Genomic DNA, 14,328 nt, shown 5'->3' on the forward strand with positions numbered 1-14,328 from the left:
TCACTAAAAATGGCAACATACTATTATTCCTTTATAAAGCTGAAACTGTTCAGTCTGCTTCAATGAACAGCAGATTTCTTTTTTCAAGTTTACTTAAATGGACTTTATATTCATAAGAAAAGAATAGTGAAAGCACTTTTGTTTCCAAGCCTGCCTATATATAACCTTTGCTGTCCAAGCCTGGGCCAAGGTTCCTGAATTTTGTTTCCAAAATTTTCACACAATCTTACTCTTGAGCTATGGACAAATACCTTGACACAGGGTGTGAGATTAGAAAATCAAGTCGACAGACTGATCTTTATTGACAAAGAACTGCTCTGACCTCAATAATCCTTGCTAGGCAGTTTGCCAAACTGATAATACTGTATTTATCTTTTCTCTTTTATCGTAATTATGTGGATCAGAACATCCGTCTATCCATCGATGTACAAAGGTCTATGCGATTTGCTTTTTTTTAAAAAGGTGTTTTGACAGAGCCAGCGAGAGTGTGGCCTAGTGCTCATTCACAGGGCAGCATGCATTGAAGAATACTGCTTCAACATTTTAATATAACACATCTTAGTGTGGTATTACAGTTATGAACTTCTCAGCAAACTGAAAAAAAGCGACTTGGTATTATCAAACCACATAGGAATACATCAAGCAAATACTGCAATGACAGGTGCAGGAAAGATGTGGGGTTGGCATTATATCTTGATTAACATGAAATTTGACAACACATTTTTGTCCCTAATAGTAAACTACGCCCCTTCCAATGAACTCTTAATGCATGAATCAAAATTCAAACACATACCACACACAGTCATCATCATTATCATATCAGATTCACCAGACAAACATGCACTGATAATGATACAATCAAGCATCAAGAGTTTATCATTCTGTTTTCTGATAGAACTATCAAAAGCTCAACCATGAACATGAACCTGATAACAACAGTGTAAGTTGCCACTAAAACATCAAATAGTGGCCAGTCAAACAAATTAACAAGAAACCAAACCAAAGCAAAGTTCTTCAACGAAACGAAAGAGTGAAGAAACTTGTTTAAAGGCAGTCCGGAACGTCTGGTTATTTGTTCCGGCTACGCTTAGAAGCAGATCCCACAAATGTCTTAGACGATCTAGTCCTGAAAGAAAAACGGCCACAAGAAAAGCTCAGTAATCAATTTGACAAATTATTTTTCAATCTACACCTATTCTGTATATATGTACATTATACTCATGCATGTAATATCTTTTTCCTTGACCTTTAGTGACACACTATATATGCACATATGCTTGCACACACATCCATGCATACAGAAATACATTTCTCACACATACATTCCCCCCCCACCCCTCTCCCCCCAAAATCAAAATAATCTGACTTGACTAAATAGAAAAGTATAATCTGACTTGACAGAATTAAACATAGATATAGCTATTTCATATTCAAAGACTTAATGAGAGAGAAAGAGAGAGAGACAGGCAGAGAGAGAGACAGAGACAGAGACAAATTGGCAATATTTTCTTCTCGAAACCTATCATGAAAAGAAATATTTCACCCAAATCAACACAAGAAAAAAAACAAGTGAAGCCAGTATTCCAACCATCTTGTACTTATAGTACTGTTTTCTCACCAGCAAAAAAAACAACAACAAAAACAACTGATACCAGTATTCCAACCATCTTGTACTTATACGGTTTTCTCGCCAGACCAGCCAAACTACAAAACGAGGCCCGGTGTGCTGATGAACATCAATCCTATCACCACATTCATCACAACAATGACCATCCCTTTTCCACTGGGTGGCCTAAATAAAAAATAACCCCCTCATCAATCCTCACTCAAAATAATAAACCCAAACCCCTCATCAATCCTCACTCAGGAAACCCAATACTTCTTTAAAACATTTCTATCATTGGACACACATTTCCTGAATGTTATTCTGAGTTTGAAAGAACTGTAAAAAAAAAAAATATACATATATATATATATATCTATAAATAAATAACCTCCCCATAAAAAACAACAACAAACAACAACAACAAAAAACACCCAAAACAACCTGTGAGTAGATTTCAAACTCTGCTTTTATTCTTTTTTTTATCTCGACAGAACTTACTAACTCAAATTTGTGGATAATGCATACTATCATTTAGTATCAACAGTAAAGAAAAACACATCAAATCCCACAGCACTACTGGCTCCACTTCACTTTCAGTTTCAAGGTGGTGTCAAAGCATGCAGACTGATCAATGTAAGCTACACCACATCTGTAGTACTTGTTACAACAACAACAAAAAAAAAAGTAAAAGAAAAAAAAGTGTGTGTGTGTGTGTGTGTGTGTGTCAGAACCTGACCTTTGCATACACACAATGCACTGGTCAGGCCAAGACAGCCTGCTCTCAGTTTACGCAAAACATCAGCATAAAATGAGATACAATATGTTGTTGGCTCCCGTTCTTCTGCAAAGATGACACTCCACACTAATCTTCCCTTAGAATCCCTTTGAAATAATGTGAAACCTTCACCTGGGATGAATGGTTCTGCCAAATTGTACAGGGTTGCTGTTAATAATATATCATATGTAGTCATTCAAAAACCATGTGAGGTTACGTAATAATCTCTTCTCTGTTACATGGGGTTCTTGATACAAGGCATTGCATGGCGATTGCATGATCCTAGTGAAGTTAGATACAAAACCCTGTTAAGTTACAAAGGTTCAGGGGATGACGCGTAATCCACATGACCACAAGATTGCACACCTGGTCTCTGTGAGGCTACACAGTATTCATAATGATGTTGTGTACCAGTCACCTCTGTGCTACACATAACCTCTGTAAGAATGCACAGATCTTCTCAACTAATGTGTGGTTCCCATGAGTCTTATGCATACACAATATGAGGTTAAAGATAATTCCAAAATGTATCTGGTGCAAGGGTGTATTCCCATATCCTTGCGTGTGTTCACACAGAGTTCTGTTCATGTTGGTCCCATGCCACCCACATACTTACATATAAACACACACATAAACATGTCACACACACACACACACAAACTCACACACACACACACACCACACAATCTGACATATTTCCAAGCATCACCGATTTCATATTCAGAACAGTCTAAAAAACAAAACTGGCACAGACATTACTTGCAGAGATTCATCAGAAAACAAGAACAAACAAACAAACAAACAGATGAGGAATATAGGAAATATAGAGGATGGTGTTTAAAGCACTAATGAGTGCTAGGTGCAGGGAGACAAACACAAAGCATTGGTAATGATAAAAGCAGAAGAAAGCTTGTCAGTGACGCAGATGTACAGCTGGGAAGAGTCAATAACTCCTTTTATTTCAGAGAAGCAAGATAAAAATGACCTGCTTCAATACAGATTTTGCTGATTCTTTAATTCAAAGATGCGTGTGAAAACTATTCTATTCTGTTTAGCAACTCACATATTACAAAGTCTTTTTCTTTTCTCTACATATGTAAAGTGCCCTAGGCTCTTAGGAAGGGTGCTTTACAAATGTAAATTCTTATGATCAATATTATCATTATAATTGTTGCTATCATCATTATCAATTGATTGATACTTTTTAATGGTCATGTTTTGTCTCACTATCCCAGGTTAATATGTGGCAGGTCTGTTCATGCTTTAATCCCACTATGTGTGCACATGCACGCAGAAGATCACAATTTGCATGCACCCATCTGAGAAAACACATTGTGGCTAACTAAATGAGGGATTAAACAAGGGTCAAACACGTAGCAGCTCTTTGTAATGTTTCGGTGTGATTTGCAGCTTACAATGTAGCAGAAAAAGACAGATTGTGACACTATTTCAGGAAGATGACCAATTCATGCCATTGAAAAAAAAAGTTCTTCCTTTATGGCTGTCATCATTAGTATCAGATACTCTAAGCTTGTATTAAAGAAAGAAAAGAAAACAACATATTTGTTGAGATTTCATTTCAATGCATCAGCTCGACTTATGTTGCAGCATCACCGTCAAATATCAGTTGTTAGTATTTGTTATACCACTTGTGCTGAAGACATGAGGATCAAAATGACAGCAGTGGCTTAAAGAAAAAGGGATTTACACTTTCACATACTGACACTGATAAACACTTGTATAAATGACACCCACCAACATGTCTGATAACATTGAGACATTACACACACACACACACACTCATACACAATTGATAACAGGCATTAAAGTGGTGTTTGCTTTTGCTTTCTTCAGAAACCTTAAAGCTTTTTTCTTCCTTTGCTTTTTTAACTGAAGGAAGGAATGGGGTTGAGATGGGAGGTAGAAGGTCAACTTAAGATAAAACATTGCCCCCCCCCCCCACCCCGTCCCCCTCTCCTGAGTCCTTCAAACCTGTCAGGGTCACCCTAGCAACCAAGTCAGAGATTGTGGTAAAGTGAGGGAGGGGGTTGGATGGGGAGGAGGGTGGGAGGAGAAGGGAAGAGTGATTGTGGTAAAGTGAGGGAGGGGGTTGGATGGGGAGGAGGGTGGGAGGAGAAGGGAAGAGTGATTGTGGTAAAGTGAGGGAGGGGGATGGATGGGGAGGAGGGTGGGAGGAGAAGGGAAGAGTGATGATGGGTGAAAGAGATATGGGGGAGTGGGGGGGGAGATGGTTGGAAGCAGAGAGAAAGGAGTCTTGCAGAGAGAGAGAGAGAGAGAGCTCAGAACTCAAAATGTTTTCATTCAAGCATTACAACTGTAGGCATGGCCTAAAAGAGAAAGAGGGAAATTCAAGACAGTTTATTCATATAAGACCATAGCCACATAAGAGAGAGGGGTGGGGTGGGGGGCACAGAGAGAGACAGAGACATGGAGACAGAGAGAGAGAAACTGAGGTATATATGATAGCATTACTATACATGATACACACAAGACCCAGACCCCTGTACTACATCATGCCAACTGTGCCTGGCCATGCAGGACAAACAACAGGGACACAGACAGGACACATGGTGAGACAAGTCCGGGGAGGGAAGGGGGAGGTGTCTTGGATCATGGATGGACAAATACCTCCTCACTGCGTCTCTCTGCCAACGCCCAACCCAGAACAGAACAGAAAAAAGAAAAAGGTATGCTTTTAGGTCAAACAGCTGAACAACCATCAGTAGTTTTCAAAGTACAATGTTTCTGAAATGACAAAATACATTTCCCCCTCTGCCGTACAATTAACAAAGCTGGTGTTTTTTTGTTTTTTTTACCAACCATACAAAGAAACGAAAGGACAAAAACATACTGAAAAAGAAAGAAAAACAGAAAGGAAAAAAAGAAAGAAAGAAATGAACCAAATTCAAGGAAATAAAGAAAGAAACAAAGATTTTAAGAAATATATATATATAACAAAAAAGACAAAGTGAAAAGAAAAGAAAAGAAAGCCAATGATATATATATATATATATATATATATATATATATATATATATATACTCCCTACCCCCTCTCCCACACACACACACACACCCTCCTCCACACACACACACACACAGACACCCCTCCTACCATCGTGTAAAAATTAAGACTCCCCAACTCTAACCCATCTCCTGCGCCCACACTGTTTTTGTCTTTGTCACCCCCACATGGCACAGAACTTCCCTGACTTTCCCAGAAACAGTCCTGCTGCGACACTCTGAGGTCTAGCCTAAAACTTGGTAGTGAAAGTTTCTACTGTTTTTTCTTTTTTCAGGAATCGTCAGACGACCTGTTCCATCTCTTGTGCTGCATCGCTGCCCGCTGCCTTTCCATCCCCTTGTCGAAATATTGTGAAACATTATTCTCCCCAAACTGCATATCCAGAGAGAGAGAGAGAGAGAGGAAGAGAGCCAGTGTGTGTGTGTGTGTGTGTGTGTGTGTGTGTGCGTGTGCGCACATGTGAGAACATAAGTGTGTGTTTATCAATGTGTGTGTGTGTGTGTGTGCATTCTGGTGTGCATGTACACGTGAAATATGTGCAGAATGTGTGGCTGTACAGAAAACAATTCTTCTGATGCAGAATTTGCATGGTGAAAGTAACAAGTTACAGTCAATAATTTTTTTCTTTAACATGATCATGCAATCGAACACTGCATTCATAGGTAAAAGGAAAGATGTCTATACTTGGAGGGAATTTTTTTTCAAAAGTAAAACAGGTTTGATGAAGAAAAAAATAATTCATCCTGACTCAGACGCAAGCCAAAACTGGGTTTCTTATTCACTTGTATGTGATCTACTTTCTCATATTCACGGACAATAAATTAACTGATATGTGGATACAAGTCCCTAGCTATGAAATGCTAACTCATTTAATACAGTTTCAGTAGTCATGTCTGCAAAAACACAAACATACACATACACACCTTCAAGCTAACACACGCACAACACACCATAAATAATGTACCAATCTTAATCTCCTGTTCAGTTTTGCTGAGCTTCATCAATAAGACTTCAAGACTTCAATACAAAAGCCACATGTACATTCCTAATGGCACAAACACACACACACACAACTGCATGCACACACACACATGAATCAGTGTTATGACTTATACTATGATGGTAAATTCAAACAACCTGAAATACACATGCAAAGTGCATAATTATAATCTATCTTAATCTTTGACACTCCCAAATTTTCCACCAAACCCACCAATGGAGCACCACTATCGAAAACTTTATCGTCATTAGACACACAGCTGCACCTATCTTAACAACGAACCTACCACGTCTCTCATTCCTTACATGAAGCTTAACTCTTCACATGCTCCGCACTACACTCCCAAAGTGAACCAAATGTGTATTACATACTTTATTTATATGAACTCTTTGTAGATATTTCCACATGGACACTGATGTTATCTTAAAAGTGGTGAATGTCTCAATATTTAGATACTAATTTGTTTGTTTGCTTGTTGGAGTGTTGGTTTTGTGTATTGAAGTTATCTTAAAAGTCGTGAATGTCTCAATATTTAGATACTGATTTGTTTGTTCGCTTGTTGGAGTGTTGGTTTTGTGTACTGATCACACTTCCCACACTCCTGTCTGATTTTAACCTGGCACTCTCCTTAATGGTAACTTCATCAACTTCAGGAATGATTTACTTTGCTCACTGAATACCTCTGTAAAACTACATGAAGCTAACTGACAGCACTCCCAAGTTTTGTTGTTGTTGGTTTTTTTAACAGAGTTAAACAGTTAAAGGGATGGATCTATTCTTGTGTTTTCTCACACTTCACAGCAGGTCTATGATCGAACCTATCAACTCACACCTCATGACAGGTCTATGATCAAACCTATCAACTCACACCTCATGACAGGTCTATGATCAAACCTATTAATTCATACTTCATGACAGGTCTATGATCAAACCTATCAACTCACACCTCATAACAGGTCTATGATCAAACCTATCAACTCACACCTCATGACAGGTCTATGATCAAACCTATTAACTCACACTTCATGACAGGTCTATGATCAAACCTTTCAGCTCTCACTTCATGACAGGTCTATGATCAAACCTATCAACTCACACCTCATGACAGGTCTATGATCAAACCTATCAACTCACACCTCATGACAGGTCTATGATCAAACCTATCAACTCACACCTCATGACAGGTCTATAATCAAACCTATTAACTCACACCTCATGACAGGTCTATGATCAAACCTATCAACTCACACTTCATGACAGGTCTATGATCAAACCTATTAACTCACACTTCATGACAGGTCTATGATCAAACCTATCAACTCACACCTCATGACAGGTCTATGATCAAACCTATCAACTCACACCTCATGACAGTCTATGATCAAACCTATCAATTCACACCTCATGACAGGTCTATGATCAAAACTATCAACTCACACCTCATGACAGGTCTATGATCAAACCTATCAACTCACACCTCATGACAGGTCTATGATCAAACCTATTAACTTACACTTCATGACAGGTCTATGATCAAACCTTTCAGCTCTCACTTCATGACAGGTCTATGATCAAATCTATCAACTCACACCTCATGACAGGTCTATGATCAAACCTATCAACTCACACCTCATGACAGGTCTATGATCAAATCTATCAACTCACACCTCATGACAGGTCTATGATCAAACCTATCAATTCACACCTCATGACAGGTCTATGATCAAACCTATCAATTCATACTTCATGACAGGTCTATGATCAAACCTACCAACTCACACCTCATGACAGGTCTATGATCAAACCTATCAACTCACACCTCATGACAGGTCTATGATCAAACCTATCAATTCACACTTCATGACAGGTCTATGATCAAACCTATCAACTTACACCTCATGACAGGTCTATAATCAAACCTACTAACTTACACTTCATGACAGGTCTATGATCAAAGCTATCAACAAATACTGTTACTCCCTCCCTCCCTCTTTGCCTTACAATATTTCCAGTCTTATTCACACCAAGTCATTGACTGCAGTTCCTTTTTTTTAATTAAGTACACAGATCATATTTCTTCCCTCACTTGTTAGGATTAGTGAAAAAGGTACTCAAACAATGACCATTTTCTAGACTGTATAGTTATATAGATGTAAAGTGTAACAGACTTTCACACAAAACAACTCATAAATATTTGTAAGGAAAAACAAACAAAGCAGTAATATTTTGACAATGCCCATGAAACAAGATCACTATGTACACAGATTTCCATACTGCACCTCCCAAAAGTCAGTCAGTAAAATCCATTATGTACAGCAGGTGCTTGCAACACTGTTCAAACACTTGGACGACAATTTTCACAGAACTATCCCTTCTTCAGACAAGTCGTGTCAACAATAATGTTGCTGACGACCCATTAACAGCCAAATAAAATCTCTCTCCATACATGACAAAGAGTTTCTGTGGTTGTAACTCCCACATAAGGTATCAGTGCTAAATTGCTAGCAGCAACGGCGGAAACAAAACAAAACAAAAAAAGATCCCCTGAACCACTCAATCTCTTTTGACTGATTACCTTATCAATATCATGGCCACGTTCTGCATCTTGCACTGGTGACCACACCTGTCCCACCATCAGACAAAAGCAAAACTCAAAGCCATCACTCACATGTCGTCAAACTTGTAGAAGACTTTGGAGCCCACAATGTTGACGTGGGACTTCTCCAGGGGTTTGACAATGTCTGCAGGGTCAACACGCAGGTCCACCAACTGATCGACGTTGGGCAGACGCCACAGACCGTTGCCGGCAGACACCAAGACGTGCACCCACACCCCTTCTGTCTGCCCTTCTGGCGGCACAATCACCTGCACATCACAAACAATGCTTGGTTGGTTCAGGTGTGAAAGCAGGAACTTGTAAACAGCATGATTACCTGTACATCACAAACACTGAAACAGTGCTTAATTAGTTCAGGTGTGAAAGCAGCCAAGCATGAACTCGAACTCCCCAACACATAGATAGCATGGACTCATATCAATCCAAAGGCAACTAGCAATGAGTGGTTACTGTATGGCCACACACCAGAGGAGACGCTGCACTGCTACTATCTTGTGACGTTCAGTGGTGAAACATATTCTGAGAGAATTGATTCAAACCTACACACCCCGTCGACAACTCAGATCATCTTCCAATTCATGGCAGCTACTTGCTCCCAGTGTTAAAACCCGATCCTTCGGTGATTCTTCCTTGGCCTTTTCTTATTCAGCTCCATATGTCTGGAACAGTTTACCTCACGATCTTCGCTACTCTCCTTCACTTTAATCTTTCAAATCTGGTCTGAAAACACATCTTTTTGAAAACGCCTATCCATAGACCTTCCATACCTTTTCAGTTGTAAGCCATGCAAACTCTCTCTTTCGTTGTGTGTGTGTGTGTGTGTGTAATTATGTAATACGCATAGTATCTGAATCTGTTTTATATTACTGTGCGCTAAATGATTATTTTTCTTCTTCTTGTGTGTGTGTTTAATGTTTATTGTAAAACACTTTGAGCTCTCTTTAAGGGAGGAAAGCGCTCAACAAATGTCCATTATTATTATCATATTCGCTCTGTCACATAATGCTACCTGAATTGGACAGTTCAGTCAACTGGTGCTCACCTTTAATGAATTTTTTCCTTTTTTTTCCTTGTGTGTGGATCTGTTTGAGTCTGTGCAGGCATCAAAGTATACGTAAATGTGTCTGCAAGAGAACTTGAGAATGTGTGTATATATATATGTGTGTGTGTGTGTGTGTGTGTGTGTGTGTGTGTGTATAAAATAGCTGGAGCATAGATGAATGAGTATATGATAAACTTGAGAGCAGTGTGCTAGAGTTTTCATTTATCTTTAGTAGTCGATAGTCTGTCACTTCCTCTTGTATTTCTTTCAGATGAGCATGATGTTCACGCTTACTGAGGGTTATGAATATGACACTCAACATCAGGCAGCCATGGTAGTCAATGACAGTTTGTAATGGAATAAAGGTCTTCACACACTTCAAACGTCTGAATGTACAAGACAACCACTTTCTGTCCTGAATCTTCAGGTATCTCTCCACAACAACTTTGCTCTCATAAAAAGAAAAACAACTATGTCCAGAGCATTTTGTGCATGATATTAGAAAGGAAACATGGAAGCAAACATCCTTTTATGTTTCCTGTGTCTTTTTCTTCACTTAACGATGAAACAATGCTGACTGCTGGACCTTTTAAAACAAAGTTAAAAATGATTAAAAAAAAGTGGTGACAAAGAGTCTAAGACTCAAACTGTTGTGTTTTTATCTTCATCTTAAGGTACCTTTAACTAAACGATGTTAAATGTGATGATGACTCTTTTTTTTTACACATGCACACGCACAAACACACACATACACACAATCACACTCAATCCCAGAGGCACACACACTCACATACACACAAACACTAACATGCATGCAAAGTTTACAAGCCACTTGCCTCAGCAGGAGTGTGTGTGGGTCGCATGCGACTTGATCTGTCTGAGTCCTTGGTGACATTCACCAGGACAAAGGTCCCTGGCTTGTACACAGCCTCATCATAGCCTGGTCTGCCAACAACAGTCACACAAGTCAAGACTGACGTCAAATACCCACGTAACAATCACACACATCATTATCACACACGTTTATTCATGCCTGCCAATAACAGTCTCACAAGTCAGACTGATGTCAAATACACATATAACAATGTTTGTCACACATGCTTATTCATAAGATGCCTGCCAATAACAGTCTCAAAAGACAGACTGACATCAAATACACATGTAACAACCACACACATCATTAACACACACGTTTATTCATAAGATGCCTGAAAAATAACAGTCTCACAAGGTAGACTGACGTCAAATACACATGTAACAACCACACATATTATTACCACAGTTGTTTATTCATAACCTTGCCTGCCAAACAACAGGTACACAAGTCCAACTGGTGTCAAATACACTTGTAACAACCAGACACATCACCATCACACATGATGAAAAACCAGCTACAATGTGGTTAACGTCACAGATTGATGGCTGGCAGAACGTGGGTTCGATTCCCAGCTAAGGTTGGTTTTTTTTGCCCATGGCTGAATCCTACTCACAGATGAGTGTGCTAAGGGCTTAAATGGGAAGACTGGGACCACACAGTCAAGTATCATCCACTTCACGGATGTGTCTTTGGGTGTGTTGCTCTAATTTCCAGACCAATAATGCAAGTGTCTGTATCTCTCGAGCCTGGTTCACTCCAGGATATCCTTATGATAGGAAGCACAGCACACAGCCTTGTCACATAGTCTCAAACCAAAATGGACCTCCATAGAAGCATCACCATCATCACCACCCTCCTCCTCCATAATCATCAATATAAAAAGTCCCAAACTATGTGGCCTTTCATGACTTGCTCAAATGGCAATCTCCGTTTCAATAATGTCCACTTCTGTGCTTGGAGTGAGTCCTGTCAAGATCTTCAGTACTGGCAGATTCATGGGGGGGACTGTCATTGGGACAGAGGGAGGACACTCACTAAGTCTGGCTCCATGACTATTGTCGTCAGTATGGGACTTTGTAGGTGGTGCCGTAAGTACTTTAAAACAGAACAGGCACTACTGAACGCCACACAAGTGAGCAGCACAGGGTGTTCTCTGGTATGCGGCCTCCTGGCTACCTAACATCAATGCTTCCCAATGGAATGCCAACACAGGGGCAATAACTAGCCTGTCCCCCCAGGCCCCTAACCCCCTCCCATCCCCCGATGCCTCTGCATGAGACATTCTACACACTCACAAAAGCAAGTTACATATCTCAAAAAGTTACCCAACTACACACACACACACAGACACACGCACACAAAATTAAAATCATCATAAAAAAAAATTCCAGCAAAGTTCAGTACATAAACCAGAAGGTCACACAAAACTTCCTATCTACAACAGTCTACTCACTCCATGTGCTGATCAGAATCCAGGGCAGGAGGCAGCTCTGGCAGGGGTGGGTCAGCATCTTCATCAGTCATTTCACCGGCATGTTCATCACTTCCTCCCTCTGACAACCAGAAAGACAGAAATAGAAAAGAATTCATGTATTCCTGATACAGTGGCAATCCTGACTGGGTAAGTAGCAGTGTCTCTATCACTAACTACTGTAGTAGTAGTAGTAGTAGTAGTAGTAGTATAAGTAGTAGTAGTAGTAGTACTATATATCAAAATCCTTTCATCTTGTCTGGAAAAGAAAAAACAACAACAACAAAAACAAACAAACAGACTGTGACACTGCTGGAGTTTTGATAGGATACTCATTTGTATTTGTATTTCTTTTTATCACAACAGATTTCTCTCTGTGAAATTCTGGCTGCTCTCCCCAGGGAGAGCGCGTCGCCATACTACAGCGCCACCCTTTTTTTTTTTTCTTTTTTTTTTTTTTTCCTGTGTGCAGTTTTATTTGTTTTTCCTATCGAAGTGGATTTTTCTACAGAATTTTGCCAGGAACAACCCTTTTGTTGCCGTGGGTTCTTTTACGTGCGCTAAGTGCATGCTGCACACGGGACCTCGGTTTATCGTCTCATCTGAATGACTAGCGTCCAGACCACCACTCAAGGTCTAGTGGAGGGGGAGAAAATTTCGGGGGCTGTGCCGTGATTCGAACCAGCGCGCTCAGATTCTCTCGCTTCCTAGGCGGACGTGTTACCTCTAGGCCATCACTCCACTCTATACTCATATAATATACATGCAGTACTTTGTGCTGTAAGGTGCTACATTTACATTGTACTGTGCTGTACATTTTTTGGTATATTACTGTATCAGATTGTGCTGTATGGTATTTCATATATTTTTAATATCTTTTTGACCACAGTGGATTCTAGATGTATAATCAAGACCACCTCCCTCTGGTACAGTGCGTTACCACAGTGCATCCTCTCTCCTCCCCCTGCCCCACTGTCCCCTCCCCACAACCGCTCTTCTCCCGCCCCCCACTGTCCCCTATCCCCTCCCCACCACCTCTCTCCTCCTCCTCCTCCCCCACTGCCCCCTCCCCACAACTTCTCACCTCCCCCTCACTGACCTCCCCCTCCCCAAAACCTCTCCCCCCCCCCCCCCCCCCCTATTTGTTAGCATGTCTGTTTCCTTTCCACAGCTGTTGTTTTTTTTTATGTGAAACTTTGCCAGGAAATCTCTGAATATTAACAACAGTTTCAAAGGGTAATTCTTTTGTCCTTTAACTGTCCACTGAACACACATCTATCTTTGCATGTCACACAGCCATCCTTTTACAGACGTAGTCCAACGCTGTGTGCACACCAGGCAAACAACTCACAAACCTTTGAGCAAAGTGAAAAAAAACATGTTACCTGGTGCATCAGGATGGTCCAGCTTCCTTTTCTTACTCTTGTTGCCTTTGTCTGCTGGTTTGGGTGAAGGTCTTTTGGACGACGCTGAAAAGGTAGGAACAGAACTTCGCCTGACAACGCTAAAAACACAGCAACAAATCTGGTAGTACTGATCACAACGACAAATCTGGCAGTACTGATCACAACGACAAATCTGCTAGTGCTGAAAAACGAATCTGCTAGTGCTGATCACAGCGACAAATCTGCTAGTGCTGAACAACAAATCTGACAGTCTGAACACAGCGATACATCTGGCAGTGCTGAACACAGCAACACATCTGACAGTGCTGAACACAGCAACACTTCTGACAGTGCTGATCAGTGACATATCTGACAGTGCTGAACACAGCGACACATCTGACAGTGCTGAACACAGTGACACATCTGACAGTGTGGAACAGTAACATATCTGACAGTGCTGAACACAGCGACACATCTGACAGTGCTGAACACCGCGACACATCTGACAGT

At 40.4% G+C, this 14,328-nt stretch overlaps 1 protein-coding gene across 1 annotated transcript in view; it reads right to left on the bottom strand.

Moving 5' to 3' along the window:
- Positions 1-6,306: 6,306 nt before the first annotated feature.
- The window catches only part of LOC143297647 (uncharacterized), a 40,214-nt gene continuing 32,192 nt past the window's right edge, over positions 6,307-14,328 (bottom strand). The window contains exons 11-15 of the mRNA XM_076610064.1: positions 13,819-13,902; positions 12,416-12,515; positions 10,922-11,030; positions 9,095-9,291; positions 6,307-6,319 (exon numbers count right to left, since the gene is read on the bottom strand). Coding sequence (XP_076466179.1) covers positions 6,307-6,319; positions 9,095-9,291; positions 10,922-11,030; positions 12,416-12,515; positions 13,819-13,902 — 503 coding nt within the window. The remainder of the gene's footprint in view (positions 6,320-9,094; positions 9,292-10,921; positions 11,031-12,415; positions 12,516-13,818; positions 13,903-14,328) is intronic.

The sequence above is a fragment of the Babylonia areolata genome, chromosome 23 (genome assembly GCF_041734735.1).
Source record: "Babylonia areolata isolate BAREFJ2019XMU chromosome 23, ASM4173473v1, whole genome shotgun sequence".
Classification (NCBI taxonomy): domain Eukaryota; kingdom Metazoa; phylum Mollusca; class Gastropoda; order Neogastropoda; family Buccinidae; genus Babylonia; species Babylonia areolata.